The sequence below is a fragment of the Lacerta agilis genome, chromosome 12 (genome assembly GCF_009819535.1).
Source record: "Lacerta agilis isolate rLacAgi1 chromosome 12, rLacAgi1.pri, whole genome shotgun sequence".
Taxonomy (NCBI): Eukaryota; Metazoa; Chordata; class Lepidosauria; order Squamata; family Lacertidae; genus Lacerta; species Lacerta agilis.
Window position 1 is genome coordinate 15508710 of NC_046323.1, and position 19686 is coordinate 15528395.

The 19686-nt window shown below is 45.2% G+C and overlaps 1 protein-coding gene across 1 annotated transcript in view; it reads right to left on the minus strand.

Annotated features, from left to right (window-relative positions):
* ZCWPW2 (zinc finger CW-type and PWWP domain containing 2) overlaps window positions 1–19467 on the minus strand; it is a 41047-nt gene extending 21580 nt beyond the window's left edge. The window contains exons 1-3 of the mRNA XM_033165927.1: window positions 19264–19467; window positions 10887–11227; window positions 9757–9916 (exon numbers count right to left, since the gene is read on the minus strand). Coding sequence (XP_033021818.1) covers window positions 9757–9916; window positions 10887–11173 — 447 coding nt within the window. The 5' untranslated portion in view covers window positions 11174–11227; window positions 19264–19467. The remainder of the gene's footprint in view (window positions 1–9756; window positions 9917–10886; window positions 11228–19263) is intronic.
* Window positions 19468–19686: the final 219 nt, after the last annotated feature.

Sequence of the window (19686 nt, forward strand, 5' to 3'; positions counted from 1 at the left end):
TCTAAACTTAAGTCAACTTTAGCACAGACCCACTAAAATCAATGGGATTAAGTTGGAATACATGACTAATTTTAGCATGACTATCTCTGAATCCAACCCTATGTATTCTGTATAACTGTCCAAACCAAGAAGCTGTTTAAATAGGCGAAGCTACGTGTTTTAGTATGTGCACTGTATAAAAGTAACGACTTGCTCTTTGCAAGTAATGCTCTGCATCCTCGTTGCGTGTGTGCATAGTCCTCCCTGAACCTGCAACTTTATATTATATAGGAGCATACACAGAATAGAAAAGGGTAATTATTTTAATAAACCAAATGAACTACACTGTTTGTTTGCAATCTTTCAATTTTTTTTAAAAAAACACCCAAGCACAAGTGTTAAGAGCAAAAATTAAAATAAATTGTGTTGTTAGATCTCAATAGTTGGTTCAATTAACATACAGTGGTACCCCGCAAGACGAATGCTTCGCTAGACGAAAAACTCGCAAAACGAAAGGGTTTTGCGAGTTTTTAGTTGACTCGCAAGACGAATTCGTCTATGCCTGTTTTTCGCAAGACGAATTCGTCTGGCGAGGTACCACTGTAAGCTGGCTTACCTTTTCGCTCTGGTCGGGAGGGGTGATGTCCGCGTCCGCCATTTTGGATCGACTGTGCATGCGCAGTCGATCCAAAATGGCAGACGCGGACAACATCCCTCCCGACCGCAGCGAAAAGGTAAGCTCCGCTGCCGGTCGGGAGGGGGCCGTGGGATCGTGCCCAATGTCGGGCATCATCCCACGGCCCTCTCCCTCCTTCCCGGAGCCCCGCCGCTGCGTTTTAAGACTGCAACGATCGTTGCAGTCTTAAAACACAGCACCGCGGAGCTCCGCTGCCGGTCGGGAGGGGGCCGTGGGATCGTGCCCAATGTCGGGCATCATCCCACGGCCCTCTCCCTCCTTCCCGGAGCCCCGCCGCTGCGTTTTAAGACTGCAACGATCGCTGCAGTCTTAAAACTCAGCGGCGCGGAGCTCCGGTGCCGGTCGGGAGGGGGCCGTGGGATCGTGCCCAATGTCGGGCATCATCCCACGGCCCTCTCCCTCCCTCCCGGAGCCGCGGAGCTGCGTTTTAAGACTGCAGCAATCGCTGCAGTCTTAAAACACAGCACCGCGGAGCTCCGGTGCCGGTCGGGAGGGGGCCGTGGCATCATGCCCGATGTCGGGCATCATCCCACGGCCCTCTCCCTCCCTCCCGGAGCCGCGGAGCTGCGTTTTAAGACTGAAGCGAGCGAACAGCAGCGCTGCTGTTCGCTCACTGCAGTCTTAAAACGCGGCTTGGCTTGGCTCCGGTGCCGGTCGGGAGGGGCCCCCGGACTTTTTTTCCCATAGGAACGCATTAATTAAATTTTAATGCGTTCCTATGGGAAAAGGTGCCTCACAAGACGAAATTTCCGCAAGACGAAGAGTCTTGCGGAACGAATTAATTTCGTCTTGCGAGGCACCACTGTAATCTTCCCGAAAAATCACCTTTTTTCAGAACAGCAATATAATAAGCTAACACAAATTCCTAATTATTTTAATTCCCCTAATTGCTCCAAATAACTATGCCTAATGAAAGATCCGTTTGCCCTTTGAATACTTGTAATTAAAAAGACAAGACAAAACTAGAATTACTATAGTAAAAGTAGTCGTCCTTTTGTGTGACTATCAAGGCGGATACATGCTAATTACAAGGGAAGACGTCATTCACAACCTCTTCAGTTTGATATACTGTAGTAAAGTGTGCACAACAATTATGTGCACATATAATGCAGTAATGCACACTTTTTAAAGAAATGACATTGTGATGAAATGTGTATTACTTGATTTAAGATATTTTCTTGACAATACAAGCATACAAATAAGGAATTTCCAAGGAAGTTATTTACAGCACAAAGGATTCAAGCTAGTGCGTTTTCAATATACTTGTGCGCCACCTTGTGGTGAAATACAAATTTTAAAATAGCATCTTAAAATTTGATTGCAAGGAATCTGAGGCACAAAAGAGCCTAACTTAAGGGTAGGAAACTTGTGCCTCCTCCCCAAGTTCTAACAAAAGGCCTGCCCCCCCCCTCCAACAAAAATGCTGGCTACACCCATGGTGAGGAGGATGCTGAACTTTCTCCCTCAAATTGTTCTTTCCTCAGATTGTTTCTTTTCCATATTTTCTCCCCTAAGAGGGGTTACATCTGATCTCAGATATCCATTGGGACAAAAACAGCCAAGATAGTCTTCCTATCCAAATCTGTTAGTAGAACCTGCACTGCCTTTCAGAACACTGTGTTCACCTCTGGTAACTCAATTTCTAAAAGGATTACTGGAGAAGGTACAGAAAGTGGCAACTAAAATGATAAGGGAAATAAAGCAGTGGTTTTACGATGACAGAAAAAATGACTAAGGGGAGACATGATATAGATTCATAAAATGTTGAAATAGGTAGAGAAATTATTCTCTCTCTAAATTTTAGTTTCCCAGCCCATCCAATAAAATTGCTCACTTGTTTCAATTAAAATAAGCAAAAGGAATCAACTTGTGCAAACCATAGCTAAGAAACAGTGATGGCTGCTAAATTAGATGGAAACTTAGTAAAGAAAGTCATTGATCTGTAAGTCTATTTGCTGTGATAGTAAATAATAATAATAATAAATAATAATAATAATAATAATAATAGAGCCTCCATATTCAGGCATCATACTTTTAATAACCAGATACTCGGGGAAATTACTGGAGATAGCCATCTCCATGGTTACTCAGCTTCCAAGCTTCCAAACATCGGACTTACTCACTGTTTTAAACAGCATGCGCAACTAGATAGGCATTTGATCTAATCTAATAAAGCAATTCCTAGGGCTTAAAAAACCTCACTATAGCTCTTTCAAGATACCTCATTTGTGTATTCCAGCTTAACCATTTCAAACTCTAATCCATTATCCAATTAAGATGACATACAGATCTAAGCTGATTATGCAGTATATGTTTAAATCCTAGTTCTTAGGTTTAACTGAACTGTATTTCAGGCTGTAAATGATTTTGGAATCAGAATGAAACTTCCTTTTTAAAATAAAAAGCTTTTCAAATATTCCACTTAGCAGAATTATCCTATTTTGTATTGATTATTCTATTCACATTGGGGTATTTTTCCTGTACAAAACTTATTTCTCACTCTGTGTGTGTGTGGTGTGTGTTTATAACATATCAAAAATATGAAACAAATATCTAGAAGTAGATATCTTTAAAAATGTCATTTCAGCTTAAACAGGGTACTGCTATTTTTACAGGCAGATACAATCTGCTTACTTGACTAAACACTTCCAGAAATTGACTTATTCAAGAAGTGCTTTCAGAGATTGCATTTTAAGGGAAATCCATGTTAAATGAGCTAATGGTGCAAGGGAGCTTCAATTATGAGGCATCATTTATTATTTAACTGAAGTAAATTTGAGGTACAGGGACATGGGTGGTGCTGTGGTCTAAACCACTGAGCCTAGGGCTTGCCGATCAGAAGGCTGGCGGTTTGAATCCCTGCGAGGGGGTGAGCTCCCGTTGTTCAGTCCCAGCTCCTGCCAAACTAGCAGTTCGAAAGCACATCGAAGTGCAAGTAGATAAATAGGTACCGCTCTGGCGGAAAGGTAAACAATGTTTCCGGGCGTTGCTCTGGTTCACCAGAAGCAGCTTAGTCATGCTGGCCACATGACCCGGAAACTGTACGCCGGCTCCCTCGGCCAGTAAAGCGAGATGAGCGCTGCAACCCCAGAATCATTCGCAACTGGACTTAACTGTCAGGGGTCCTTTACCTTTTTAAAATTTGAGGTACCAATGTCACTGAAATTTGCTAGGCTCAGCCTGGGAATTAACTTTGGAGGCTTGGCAATGCTTACTTCAAATAGGAGATGAGCATAAGAAGCCCACCACAAATTCTTTCACAGCTTGAATTACGATCTTCGGTTAATCCTGTTCTGAAGGGTTACGCCCATGGAAGCTACTGCTGGAGTGCGAGGGTCCCTAGTAGTACCGGTAGTTGCTCTCAGTACTAGTTTCTTTGGTGTGCAGTCTCAGAAACGAACTCCCTGCATATACCAGTGGCCTCCCTCCCTTCTACCTTGCCTACTTTCTGAGACTGCAACCAGAAAAGTGCTGCTGGCAGGAAGTGTTTATTATCTGAGTCTCATATTTGCTTGGAAACAGATTTAAGTACTTTTTAATCAGTGGAAAATTCACGAATCTCCAAAATGCATGTATTAACGCCTAACAGCTATACATCTATAGCACATGGATTCCAATCCAGAATTGATACATAAACCCCAACCCATAAATTTCAAAGGCAACATTATTTAAACTTGCCTTTACAAAGTGCAAATTATCTGGATTTATATACGGGACAGAAATTCACTGAAAGTAATTGACTTGGCAACTGTCACTGAGAATCTTTTGGGCAGGTGCCATCAGAAGAAAAGAGCAACTGATTTTTGAAAACCAATTGCTAGATCCTAATATTAAATATTCAAAGTTTTATTTTGAACTTTGGAATAACTCAGGAGCTTATAATTAAAATGTTTAAAGATATACCAGCCAAAATTCAAACTAAAGCACAGATAAACTGTAAAATGCTATATGGGCCCCTGAATGGCAGCATCTCCCAGATGGATATTTTACATGCTCATTCAAGTGTTATGATCTCACACCAGTGAGTAGGGTAAATGCAGTACAACTGACTTACCAGCACTGAGAAAAATAAAAAGATACCTTCATTTTCCTCGAGCTGTGCCAACGAAAGCAGCAAACCCAAAAGCAGGAGCTGCTGCACTGAAAACAAGTATTCAGATGTTGTCAGAACCAGAAGTTGGAGTGGACTTAAAACATGATACATCAAGCATTTAGTTAATATTTTTACTAGATCTAGTTAAGATAATTTTATTAAACGAAGCTTTCCTTAATAGATTGCACAGGATAACAAATTCTAAATATCTCTGAAAATTATTAATCGGTAATGTTTCTAGGTTTGACATTTTATCTGTGCCAACTCTATTTTTAAGACTAATCTACTTTATGCATATGCAATTATTCTGGCCAGTAATTAAAAGATATGAATGTTTACTTGTTGTTGTTTTCACTATATGCTTTATTATTATTTTGTGGTGCTTTGATATCTGTGAAGATAGTAAATCACTTGGGGATAAAGGAAAATATCAGGAACAGGCTAATTTCAGATGCCGACAAAGGAATTAACAATGTCAAGAAGCCTTTGGTTCAAGTGCAATTTGTGGTAATTATATCTGAGTTAATCTTAATAGCTGGCTTGTCTGCTTATGAAGTAGAGCCACTTCTTGATCAACGGAGCATCATCCTTTGTTTAGAAGCTGTTTCCATACATATGCTCTGTAACCACCCTCATTTCTGCCATCAAAATGTACGGTAGCACTATTGCTTGGTTACATATGAGGAGCCATACAGATGTTCCAATAACTGTATGGCCTAAAACAGGCTTCCTCAACCTCAGCCCTCCAGATGTTTTTGGCCTACAACTCTCATGATCCCTAGCTAGCAGGACCAGTAGTCAGGGATGATGGGAATTGTAGTCTCAAAACATCCGGAGGACTGAGGTTGAGGAAGCCTGGCCTAAAAACTATAAAATAATAAGCTGTTACCTGTGCTATTTATTCTGGAGCAATGTATTTCAGAATGCTGCTGCAAAAGTATAATTATTTATGGTTACCCATTCAGCTAGAGTATTCCTTCAACAGTAGAAGCTTCTCCCCACCCCATACCTAGCTGGCAATTAAGTCATCTGTTTATTACATGTTGAGACAGAGAATCACAATACATAATCAAAAAGCTCTCGCAAAGAGGAATGTCCTGAAAACAGGATTCAGAGAGAGGTACACAGCAGAGGTCAAATGTTATGCCTATATATATATTCATATGCGGCTTTTGGAGTAGCTGCCTAAAGAAAGCCAGGAAACTTTCAAAAGCAGTGATAGCAAGCATTTTAGCATTAGGGCATTTTAAGCGACAAAGCTTTTCAAACACCTTCAGTGCTATGGCAGTACAACTTGCATCTGCTGAAATTCCCTCTTCTACATAATTCTTAATGTGAACCTACATTTCCAGAGGTTAGGCATTCCTGTCCTAAAGGATGGCTTATGAACACACAAATTTGTGAAACCAATACATCATTAGCCCAGTGCATGTTCCAAGAAAGGTTGGACAAAGACTGTAAGCTGGTGCAGCTAAAGCTAAGACACATTTACTTCCTGCAAATAAAGCTGTAAGATTATGGCCTTGAGTGGAGACAGTATGACAACAGCCAAATAAAGACTGACTGTGTATATCTGCTTTCAGGCTTTTCCGTCTCTCAGATAATGACATGGAAAAGGCCTGAGAACAGTCATCAGTCATTTCTTTAGTCAACAGTGACTGTCCTTGAATTTGGTAAGGGAAGAAGAAAGGAGTAGATTTGCAATGTCACATAAAAAGAAAACAGGCCAAGTAGAGAATGAAAGGAAGAATGAAGAAAAAAATATGATGGAGTTTAGAAGATCAATCAGAGGACAGAAGAGCATTTATTGATAGGCAAGTATTTGAAGTGGAAATGGCAGAAATAAGAGGAGATTTAAGGGCGTTTTATCAAACTACTAAATGATTGGCAGGAGATTTAGCTACAGAAAAGTTCATACAAAAAGTAGAAAGAAACTTTACCCGCACTAAAAGGAACAAAAGAAAAGATTTGAGCAGCATTTTTACGTTGTACCAAAACTAACACTTAACTTTGATAACATAAAAAAGCGAATGGATCTTGACATTTGCTATTTGAAAACCATTGCTGACAGCTGAAGGAGGTAAAAGAACATCACACCACAACCGCTCAACAGAAGTGAGTGGTGAAATCAACTTAAAACCATTACAGTTTTTTAATCAGATTGAACGGGAAAGTGGTTACAATCAAAACTTCCCAGCTGTGGTGCAACTAACCACATAAATTGACATGGGACTACGAAAATATATTGAAATATATTCTTCAATACCCTCTCCAGCCACAGATGTGGACTTACAGCAGGTGATGTGGAAACATATCCAACTGTTCTAACATGTACAACAATGTGCAAATGAGGAAACAAAATGTATACACAGCCTCTGATCGTGAAGCTAACATATAGCTCTTGTGACTAGTAAAAACAAAATCTGTAAAAGCAAAATAGGCACCCTATGAATGAGCTAACATATGTATGGAAAATCCATCTGTTGGTAGGCAGCTAACCTGCTCAAAACTGTTAGTAAAGGTATGCTGACAGTTTAATTCATGCTTTATTTTATGGACGTTTAGACTGCTTTTTAGGCAAGATTGTTACTCAAAATGGTTTACAACCATATACAAACACACGTCCATAAAATCCATCAGCAACATTATTTAAAACAGTTTAATGTATCCAATTCCATCCCAAAAGCATTTAGACCAGCATACCAAAACAAAAAGTCACACACCTCGCTCTGAAGAACCGCATCCAATATCTTAGGTTAAAATATAGTTATAATACTGTTGCTGTTAAACATGTTATATTCTACAGTAAATAATAATATGTTATTAGACTTGTATTTTGCAGGGAGGGGTTGAGTTGTGGATTTTTGCTGTGTTGACATTGTGAATAATTAAACACTGTGGCCAACTATGTATTTATTATTATGAAGCATTTATATAACTCTTTATTTTTTGTATTTTGTGGACATTATTTTATGCATCTAAATTATGCTAACATGATACTATGCAGTAAACCACCCTGTGGCCTTTTGGCAAAGGGTGGTATATAAATTTCTTACATAAAATGAAATAAACCTGAGTCTTTAAGCTAATTTAAAGTTAATAGGAGATGAAGATTGCCTAATCTCCGTTGGAATAAAGTTATATAATTGGAACATCTATCTGCTGTTGGCGTAGATGAGCAAAGCATGTTCTGAATTCCAAAAAGTTAAATCTTATACATTAAAGGTAGTGAATGAACTGTAATTCTCCAGTTTTAGAATTTATCCAGACAAAATGCAAACTAAGGCTGGTGGCTTTCCTCCACTTCAACTTCATTCTCCTTGCCACAGTATGAGCCTGAAATAAATGTTTGTCTTGGGTTACAAGAGTACCACATTACTGTGACTCTCTGTCTGTTACTACAGTACCGGTGTTTCATTAGGACCAGATTTAAGTCTGTCTCGTGTTGGCTCCACAAAGCCAGGAAACTGGAAGCTAAGGCTGATATGCCACATAATGGATGCACACCATAATGATGTAATGCAATATCACAAATTGTGCTTACTTACAACTTACCCTCCATGGTCCCATACTTTTCCTTGGTCTTTTAGGCCAAATCCAGATGGTGAGGATGAAGTTCTAGGGTCAGGAAAAATGCCCCACCTCCAGTGGGGGAGCTTCATGCTCCGGCACCGGGGGCGGGAAGCAGGCGGGGGCGGGGCTGGCACACGTTCTGGGGCGGGGTGCTCCGCCCGCAGGGGCGTGGTGCGCGTTCTGGGGGCATGGCGCGCCAAGATGGAACCCTATCGGGATCCTGCTGCCCATGGCGCCCCGCCCCCTACGCCCCCACCCTTCCTACGCCAGTGCCCACCTCTTAGTCCTGTATTGACTTATGAAGCATCAGAGCCTTACTGCAATGCTAGAGCAATTTTGTTACAGGGAATCATCTCAGGTTTCCAAATATGTCTCAGATTTCTAAAGGATGACAAACACTTGCCAAACCATTGCACCCCTGTCATATTTCATAACTAAATAAATAGGCATTACACACAGCATCCAGTATTTAGCTTCTCTATACCTGTATACTATTGTAATCCCAGCAAAAATTCTGCTTAAAAAATCAACTTTTGCATATTTTATCTTCCTTTTTTTGCATATTTTATCTTCCTTTTTTTGCCCACAGTTGCTGCCACAGCCCTCAACGATGGGACATGAAAATCTTAATAACCTTTTTAACGCTGCTCAGAACCTCACCAAACCAGTGAAAGATTGCCTTCCTCAGCACTCCTGAATAAAGTGCATCTCTAGTTTTCATGAAAGTTGCTGCACCTGTGGCAATTTTCTTTAGACCAATTTAGAATTTGGTACATTTACAGACCCCACCAGGTAGATCAGGTCCGGCAGGCTTCACATTATTAGCTCAATAGATGCAATTTGCATAGATTTTTTAAGGCTTATAATAGCAGAACGTTTTCCATGCAGAAGTGCATGGAATTTTTAAGATAAATCTACAGCCACCAACCAGAACTGTGATTCTTGCAAGTTTGAATCTGTGTATTATTTAACATATGGGGGAAGTCATTTCTGACAGTACCAACCATCCTTTGGAGAAATGGAGAAACCAAATTCATTTCTCCAGCTACTGCAAAGAGAGGATCGGTGGAATTTTGGCCTAATAATTCATCAGCTGTCAGGGTACAAATGCCTAGAATAAAGCATGCAATAAATAAATAAAAACTAGTTCTTTCAAAAATTACACTGCTGACCATTCAAGTGGTAGGTGTAATCTGCCGTACATTGGAAACTATAAGTCAGAGGTAATACTTCTGGGTGTTCTGTAGAACCCTAAAGAATTGGTTGACAAATCAACCAATTTTCAGCATCCCAACATTCTGCTATGGGGTGTTTTTGTTTAGTTATGGGGAAGTTCATATCTAGCAGATATGTATTATGTGGTTTTAAAGTTATGATCAATAAGGAAAAAAAATACAGTTTTAAAAGCTCCTACCTTAAATGAGCTAGGATAAATGCTAATGTCTTTTATAGCAGCCCAGATCCTAGAATGGGGTTTTCCCAGGAATTCTACATGATGACTTTCAGCATCTCCATCCGAGTCGTATGTTACATACTGTCCATTAGTAGGATCATGACAAATAATGGCAGGCCATCTTAAAACAAAATGTTTTCAAAAAACCAGTTCAGGGAAAGAAAAAGCATATACCGGTAATACACATGCTCCCAAAATTTTTTTAGTCAGAAACATCAATAACTGGCATCTTTATACACCCACCTACCCACCCATCAGCACAGGGATCTTTAATAACTTGTCTTTCAAAATAAAGGCACATTGCAGAGCAATCCTATGTACTTGATGGGGATGGGGATCTGCAGTACAGCATTCACAAATCCACAGCCTGCTAGTTTGGAATGGCCAGGCAGGAGCTGTGTGTACATGGATGCTTTCATCCTGTTGTAAAAAAAAATAAAAAATGAAATCCTAAAATAACCATGCCAGCTCCTCGACTGTCATAGTTAAAGGTTCACTTTGGGGGCATGTTGGGAGAATGAGGAATACTTAAGTCCTCCAGGTCCAAGCCCATGCCTGACAAGCTGTTGGAATACCCCATTTTGGAGCCTACCACTAGTGGGAACAATGCTAGTGCTACATTTACACCCATGGAACTTTCCAGAGGTACACAGGGGAGGAACCTCCAGGGCTGACCTACTGACAGAACTCCCTTTCTGCTGGTGGACTGAGTAGCATTTCTGTCACACCCTATGGCTCTTTAGCCAGCCTTGTGGGGAGCTTAGGATTGCTCCCCTACTTGCTTTCCCTGTTCTTGTCACAAGTTTGGAGGTAATATTTGTTTGTGCTTATCATGAATAATCTTTTTTTAAAAAACAAACTTGTTTTCCACTTTCTCCCATTTTTCCCTGAAGCATAGCGTTTTGGTATACTTTTTAACTAGGCCTCCTGAGACAATATCAGAACAGAATAACTGGAGTAGAATGGAAAATAGTTTTGTCCCCCATTCTTCAAGGCTAGAATTGTTTTTATGTCTTCTCAGACTACTGCATTCAAAATATACAGCGAATCTGTGTTACCTGCCATTAAATGTTAACTTTTTAAAACCTTACCTTGGCCACCGGTACATTTTCACCAAAACTAAGCTTCCCAGAGGAAGCTTTGAATACACATATTGTAATCCATGTTTTTGAAATTGAGACTCCCCTGGAAAATGTTCTTCAGAAACAGAACAGTTGTTAAACCAAGGATCAGGATTCTTATAACAATACCATGGTTCATTAGGAGCAATATGCGTTGCATCATCATGTGGTAAGAGTCTCCATTTTAAACAGCTGCTGTTCTCACACTGCACCCATACTTTATCTAAATAAAAATTATGATCTGTTATAGAATCCATATAATATAGGATCTTCACTCTTACAGGTCACAGCTTGATGAATACTTGTGTCCTCTGAAATATAAAGAAAAGAACAGGATCAAATTAACACAAATCCAAAACCCCAAAAACAAATAGCTACTATTAAACTCCATTAATCATAAAGCCCTAGCTAAGCTCTCAAAAGCAAATGATAGTTGACTGTAGTAGCTTGATGGAAGCTGCAGAAAATTAGCACATATCGACCTACTGTATTTCCAGGGTAAACTGGAACATCTACTAGTCAAAACATTTATGAATAAAAATTATGTGAAAGGGGTAAGGAAGGGGTGAACTTTAAAAGAACAGACACAAAAATTAAATGCCAACAACCCTTCATCACTATACCATTCCTAGAAATGAAGACTGAATAATAAATGACTGCACCGACACCTTCCTTCCCTTAGCACAAGGATGAAAAGCCTGCAACCCTCCACAGGCTGTTGGTTGTTATAACAACCAATTACTTACTGTTTCTGTGAAAAGTCATTTTGCATATAAGCTCTAACTCAGTTGTCTAGTATTTGCATTATATTGCTATTTAACCCCAACCTTTATGTTTTCCCTTCATTTACAATCTTGTTTTACTGTATATGCATATGGTAAATGGGGGAGCATGCTCCATGCATCTGATGAAGTGGGCTCTAGTCTATGACAGCTTAGACAAAATGAGTACAAATGGCTGGTAGCCTGGAGGCTCGGGTTGCGAACGTGATCCATGCAGGAGGCACATTCGCAACCCGCAGCGTTCGCAACCCGCAGCACCGTGTCTGTGCACGTGCGGGTTGAGATTCAGCGCTTCTGCGCATGTGCAAAGCGCGATTTGGTGCTTCTGCACATGCACGAGTGCCGAAACCCAGAAGTAACACGTTCCAGTACTTCCGTAACCCAAAAACGTGCAACCCACAGCGAGCACAACCTGAGGTATGACTGTACAGAGACCACAGATGAAGGCCCACACAGCTCAGTGAAGAGAGACTGGGAGACTCAAAAACTGGTGGGCAAGAGGTGTATTGCTTTCATATTTTGTCTACCATTTCAATACCACAAAAGATGGGAATGAACATTCTATGCAAAAAAATAAATAAATAATTCTCTCTTAGGAGTTTATTTAGGTTGTCAAGCTGCAAGCTGCAAATTCAAGCCGTACATTTCAACTCACTGGTCATATTAAAAAACCATGCTAAGCTTTGGTTTAGCACAGGGGTAGGAACCTTTTCGGCCTGGTGGGCCACATTGTCATCTGTCCCCACCCCTGCTGATCAACTTTGACAGGTGGGCAGTCAACCCATCTGTCAGTCATCTGATTTCATAATGACATCTGGAAACTGGTAGGTAAGTTGTCCCACCCAGCCGGTTGCCAGGTGCTTGGGAACTGCAGCACAAGGGGCCTTGCCAGCCTTATGCTCAGAAAACATGTCGAGCTTAGGGCTTGGAAAATGGTTTTCCGCAGCAACCACCTGCCTGATTGACTTCCTTGTGTGGAACTTGGTTGCACAGATGATCCAGCCAAGATCTCTTGCTTCACTATGACAAGTATAGCATAACATGAATAAGCTGCAAATGGCAAGCCTTGGGCTCAGTTGCTCCCCTTCCACCCCACATGACCAAGCCAACATGTTTGAAAGTTTTTACGATGGCTGGGACTGATTCCAAAAGACATGGAAGGCATCAGCTTGTGGAAGACTGGTTTAAAACAAGCCTGATGATTTCAGATGTTTCTAGATGGGTTTTTATTCTGGGAACTCGGGTGATTTAGGGTGCTTCCAGATGGACATTTACTGGTGCTGCTCACGCATGTACGTTTTTTACAACTTCCATGCATCCTCAGCATCAAAATAAAAGCCAGTATTATTATTTTTATAGTATGCCAATGGCCTGTTTGTGGCATCTGAATGGCTCATTTGCAGTAACTTGGGTCAGGTTACCTGAGAGAACACCTTCTTTTATATAGACCTGCCACTGTTCACCAATATCTTTAGCCGACACTTTTCTGATTGTGCCCCAAACTGTGGAAACTAGGAGAGCCTTTTCTGTGGTGGAAGCTACCTTGTGAAATACTCAAGGTAAGGTTAGCTTCAACAACTACATAGTGTTTCTAGTCCATGCTTAAAACACACTAGTTTGCCTTTCTTTTCTTTTTTTGGACTGGAACAATCAGAAGACCAAAATTTTAATAAGGAATGGGGGAAATTTATAATTTATCTTAAAAACCATTGTAAGCAGCTAAAATTGTTAGTAGGATTGTAATAGCACTTGTAGTTTAATGGTGAATTTTGGACATAACGGAGATGTAAAAGATTTGGATTATTATAAAAGATGCATGAGGAAATGATTTACAATAGGACCCACTGTTATGTATTGAAGTTCTCACCTTGGCCACCAGGGGTGTGTGTATATAGTTTATTCTGCTGCGGTTTTCACTCAGGTCAGCTTATGCAAATGAAGGATTAGAAACTGACACTCAGGGATTGGTTAGCTGCAGAATGTTGTTACTGTTACATTGTAGCTGAGCTCTATATAAGCTGGTGGCTGAGGCCTCCAGCTCAGTTCTGTTCCAGCCTGCAAATAAATAAGAGCTGTTTTGGAAATCGCTGTGTTGTCTGTTGTGTCCACCCACAACTTAACACTGGCGACGAGGATGGGATCATGGACATCAGAACACAGACAGCACACAGCCAGTCAGCGCAAGGGCAAATCACTGAGCTGAATCACTGAGCTGAATCACTGAGCTGAAACGCTGAGCGAAATCACTGAACAGAACCAACTCAGAGCTGCCCGTTCTGGCTAGAGCACTGTGTTCCATCCATCGCCCACCACGTCGGCATCGGAGTCATGGCTACACTAGTGCCTCTACCGCCGTTTGCCCCGGCCTCTGAATCATGGGACTCATATCTCGCTCGGTTCGAATGCTACCTTCAAGCAAACGAGCTAACAGAGGTATCAGAGGAGCGGAAGCGAGGCCTTTTCCTCAGCCTCTGCGGGCCCGAAGTGTTTGAGACGGCCAGAGTTTTAGTCGCTCCACTCGCAGTTCACAGAGCACCGTGGGACGCGCTACAAGAAAAGCTACGCGGCCACTACGCGCCCAAGCCGTCCAAAATTGCGGCCCGCCACGCCTTTTACCACCGGAACCAGGCAGAGGGGGAGTCGATCAACGACTACGTCGCCGCTCTCCGAAAGGCCGCATTAACCTGCGAGTTCCGAGACTTAGACGATGCCATGATGGATCGGATCATCTGCGGGGTCTGGGACAACCGTCTGCAACGGCGCCTCCTTGCCAAGCCAGACCTCACGCTGCAGAAGGCCATCGAGGAGGCTGCGGCCTCAGAAGCGGCTGAACTCTCCGCCCAGGAGATCCGCAAGGCCAGCAGCCCACGACCTACAAAAAAGCCAATCGCCGTACACCACGAAGAGGCTAGCAGCGACGAGGCATCAACCAGCGAAGACGATGACGTGCACCAGACGAAGCGGGAACGCGGGAAGTTCAAACAGAAGTCCAAGGGCCAATCAGAATGCGCCGGCTGTGGAAGCGACCACCCCCGCGTCAAATGCCGATTCAGAGACGCCATCTGCCGGCAGTGCTCCAGAAAGGGTCACATCGCCAAGGTCTGCCGATCTACGCCATCAAACACAGCCTCTTCACCATCTCGCAAGTCCAAGTCGTCAACCCGGTCCGCAAACAGTAACTGTTTCGCTCTCACCAACTGTTGCTGCTCATCTGGAACCACGATTGGACAAACCGACTCGCCTACGCGACGCAAACTACACATCACGGTGCTCATCGAAGGAGCTCCGTGTGACATGGAGATCGACACCGGGTCTGCCCTGTCCGTTGTGTCCTGGAGCACTATCAAAAGACTTGTGCCCAAGCTGTCTAAGAGGCAGCTTGACCGACATCGTGTACACCTGAGGGACTACCAGGGGAACGACATTCCCGTGACGGGCGTCGGCCAGTTCCAGGTCAAGTTCAAAAACTTCTCGGGCCCACTCCGACTCGTGGTAGTTGAAGACCCGCGGCCCAGCCTCCTAGGGCTAGAATGGTTTGGCGCCCTCGGTCTGGAAGTCACCGGCATCAACTGCATCTCCAACGCGGAAGTGGAAAAGTTAACTAAAGAATTTGCCGAGGTTTTCGATGGCACCTTGGGCCAATATACAGGCACACCCATCTCCTTTAGCCTTGATCCACAAGTAGCTCCAATCAAGCTAAAGCCACGCCGGGTTCCGTTCGCCCTCAAGGCTAAGGTGGACGAACAACTGGACAAATTAATCGCGCAAGGGGTTTTGGAGCCGGTCGACCATGCCAAGTGGGAAACGCCTATCGTCACACCTGTCAAGCCGGATGGGTCGGTGAGGATATGCGCAGACTACAAGTGCACAATCAACAAGGCGCTTCAGCAGCACGCTTATCCCGTTCCCGTCGTCCAACACCTGCTGCATTCTTTGGGCGAAGGCAAGGTCTTTGCTAAGCTGGACCTTGCCCAAGCCTATCAACAACTGCCTGTTGACGACGCCACCGCTGAAGCTCAGACGATCGTCACCCACCGAGGAGCGTTCCGATGCCGCCGACTACAGTTCGGGGTGAGCGTGGCTCCTGGCATCTTTCAAAGCCTCATGGAGCGCCTCCTGCAGGGACTGCCAGGCGTGGTACCATACTTCGATGATGTACTGGTATCCGCAGACTCAAATCAGCAGCTGTTCGAGCGCCTCCGTGCTGTGCTGACCAGGTTCCAGGAGGCCGGACTCAAGGTAAAGAAAGAAAAGTGTCTGATTGCCGTTCCACAGGTGGAGTTCCTGGGCTACCTCATCAACGCCTCTGGCCTTCACCCAACGGCATCCAAAATCCGGGCCATCCAGGAGGCCCCGATTCCAAAGAACAAGACTGAGTTGCAGGCGTTCCTAGGGCTGCTGAACTTCTACAATATGTTCCTGCCCCACAAGGCAACGCTAGCTGAGCCCCTCCACCGCCTGCTCAGCACGAAGGCGCCATGGTCCTGGGGTCATCGGGAGACAGCGGCCTTCAACGCGGTCAAGTCCCTTCTCTCCTCAGATAGTGTGCTGGTACAGTACAGTGAAGCCAGGCCACTGGTCCTCGCCTGTGACGCCTCGCCCTTTGGCATCGGTGCAGTCCTCAGTCACCGGTTCCCGGATGGGAGGGAAGCACCACTTGCTTACTTCTCTCGGACGCTGTCTCCGGCGGAACGGAATTACAGCCAGCTCGACAAGGAGGCACTGGCGCTTGTGGCTGGAGTGAAGAGGTTCCACGAATATCTCTACGGGAGAACCTTTGACCTCATCACTGACCACAAGCCGCTCCTGGGCCTCCTTGCAGGGGACAGACCAACTCCGCCGATCCTCTCGCCACGCATGCTGCGATGGACTGTTTTTCTGGCAGCATACAGCTATCGGCTCATTCATCGCCCGGGAAAGTCGCTGGGCCATGCTGATGCCCTCAGTCGTTGCCCCCTTCCGGCATTGGTGGAAGATCCAGCTCCTGCTTCATCGGTACTCCTGCTTGAGGACCTCCCAGCTGCACCAGTGTCGGCTACCGATGTGGCCTCCGCATCTTCCCAGGACCGCACCATCAGACGTGTGCTCAACTGGGTGTGGAGGGGGTGGCCAGAAGGGCCATTCACATCTGAGTTCCAGCCATTTGCGACCAGACAGCATGAGCTCTCGGCTCATCGCGGCTGCCTACTGTGGGGAGACCGAGTCGTGGTTCCCCAAAGACTCCGCCAACGCGTCCTTGAGGCTCTGCACATCGGCCACCCAGGGATCGTTAAAATGAAGGCGTTGGCTCGGTGTTACGTCTGGTGGCCTAACATGGACGAGGCCATCACCTCCTGGGTTGTCTCCTGTCAAGCGTGTCAAGAATCGAGACCTGCACCACCGGCAGCTAAGGGCAACACCTGGGAGACGCCAAAGGCACCCTGGTCGAGGGTGCACATTGACCTTGCTGGCCCTTTTCACGGCCGGACCTTTATGGTAGTGGTGGACGCTTATTCGAAATGGCTGGAGGTGGCTCTGATGCCCTCCACCACTACCGAAGCCATAGTCCGGGTGCTGCGGGGCCTATTCGCAACGCATGGATGTCCTGATGTCCTCGTCTCCGACAACGGGCCACAGTTCACATCAGGCGCTTTTGAAAGGTACCTCTTGGGGCTGGGCATCCGCCACGCCCTAACAGCTCCATTCCACCCGGCCAGCAACGGACAGGCAGAACGAATGGTGCGCTCAGCGAAAGAGGCACTGGCACGCCTGGACCAGAAGGACTGGCATGAGCGAGTTACGGAATACTTGCTCGTGCAACACATTACCCCGCATGCAGCCACAGGGCGGAGTCCAGCTGAACTGCTTATGGGCCGTCGCCTCAGATCTCCGCTCGACCGGTTGCATCCAGACTTCGGGGTAGCTGAGCCCCCGGGCGGTGCTAACGCACCAAGGTCTTTTATTCCCGGGGATAAGGTTTTTGCCAGAAACTACGTGGGGGACGTTCCTTGGGTGCCGGCCACGATAGTGGGAGTCACTGGGCCCCGCTCATATCAGGTGGCACTTGAGGACGGGCGTTTGTGGCGCCGGCACATAGACCAACTGAGGCGCCGGGTTGGAACTTTGGACGATACCGCAGTACCCTCAACGGCAGCCTCAGCTCTAGAACCGACACCATTGGAAGGCGAGGCTCCATCTACACCCCCTTCACAAACTGCGGACATGGGGCCAAGCCGAGCCACTGCAGGGGTTTTGCCTGACTCCCTTGAGATGCCGACCACCGCCTTGCCTGAGTGTCCACCAAGTCCGATCGTGACAGGCCTTCCAACAGCAGCGGAGCCGGAGACCTCAGGCCCAACGACACCAGTGGTAGCACAGCAGTCGCAACGGGACTCGGGCAGCCAACCGGACTCTGATACTGGCCCACGGCGGTCAGGTAGGGTTCCCAAACGCCCAGCATACCTAAAAGACTATGTTACACACAATTTGCACACATAATGCTGCATCGTAAATTGAACTGTTATGCTATGTGTTTTAATGAATATTGCTGTATATAATGGAACCACTATGCTTGTAACCTAATGCCTTATCTCGGTGGGGAGGGGTGTTATGTATTGAAGTTCTCACCTTGGCCACCAGGGGTGTGTGTATATAGTTTATTCTGCTGCGGTTTTCACTCAGGTCAGCTTATGCAAATGAAGGATTAGAAACTGACACTCAGGGATTGGTTAGCTGCAGAATGTTGTTACTGTTACATTGTAGCTGAGCTCTATATAAGCTGGTGGCTGAGGCCTCCAGCTCAGTTCTGTTCCAGCCTGCAAATAAATAAGAGCTGTTTTGGAAATCGCTGTGTTGTCTGTTGTGTCCACCCACAACTTAACACCCACAAAGGGGAGGAAGGAAGTCCAGAAGATTCTTTGGAATCTTGTTTTTATGTTGTATTGTTGTTGTTGTTCAGTCGTGTCCGACTCTTCGTGACCCCATGGACCAGAGCACGCCAGGCACGCCTATCCTTCACTGCCTCCCGCAGTTTGGCCAAACTCATGTTAGTAGCTTCAAGAACACTGTCCAACCATCTCATCCTGTGTCGTCCCCTTCTCCTTGTGCCCTCCATCTTTCCCAACATCAGGGTCTTTTCCAGACCCTGTATGTTGGATATGTGATAGTAAAACTTTAATCTGAAAATAAATTTTCCTGGGCATTGACCTGTGGGTGCTATGGGTGTCGGTGTTCATTACATTTAGATGCCGCCTTTTCTCCCAAGGAGCTCAAGGTTCTCCTCCTCTCCATTTCAATCCTCACAACAACCCTGGGAGGTAGGCTAGGCTGAGAAATGGTGACTGGCCCAATGTCACCTAGCGAGCTTTATGGTTGAGGGGAGACTCGCACCATGGTCTCCCAAGCGCTATGCGTATTATTATTATTATTATTATTATTATCATTATCATTTAAATGTTGTCTTGCTGCAAATATTTTACGGCTTATGAAATCCTCTCGACTACAAATCATGATAAAGAAGTGTTTTAAAAATAAAACAAAAACAAGCATCCAAGCCCTTTGTCTGGAAGCATCCTGGCACTACAGACCTATGCATGCCTACTCGCGAGTAAGCCCCACTCATTCCAGTGAGACGCACTCCAAGGTCAGGGTGGACGCGGCCGTGGCATTAAGAGACGAGAAACAGCCTCCCCTCACGACACCACCTCCCCAGAGACGATGCCCTGACGGAAACTCGGCACTACAAATCCCGTCATGCTCCGCGCGCCCGCGCTGCACGCTGGGAACAGCGCCCTTCGCCGTCCTTTTTTTTAACCCTCGCGCAAGGGCTCCAGCGTTGCCCGCCCTACATCGCGGGCACGGAGCCGCCGGGACTACAAATCCCGGCGTGCCTCGCTTCTTTGCTCGGGCCGTCGCGAGGCTTTGGTTTCCAGCGCGGGGGTGGGACGGGTGCGGCGGCCGTTGTGGAGGGTCACGTGAGGCAGGCGAGAGGGCGGAAGCCGGCGCTGCGT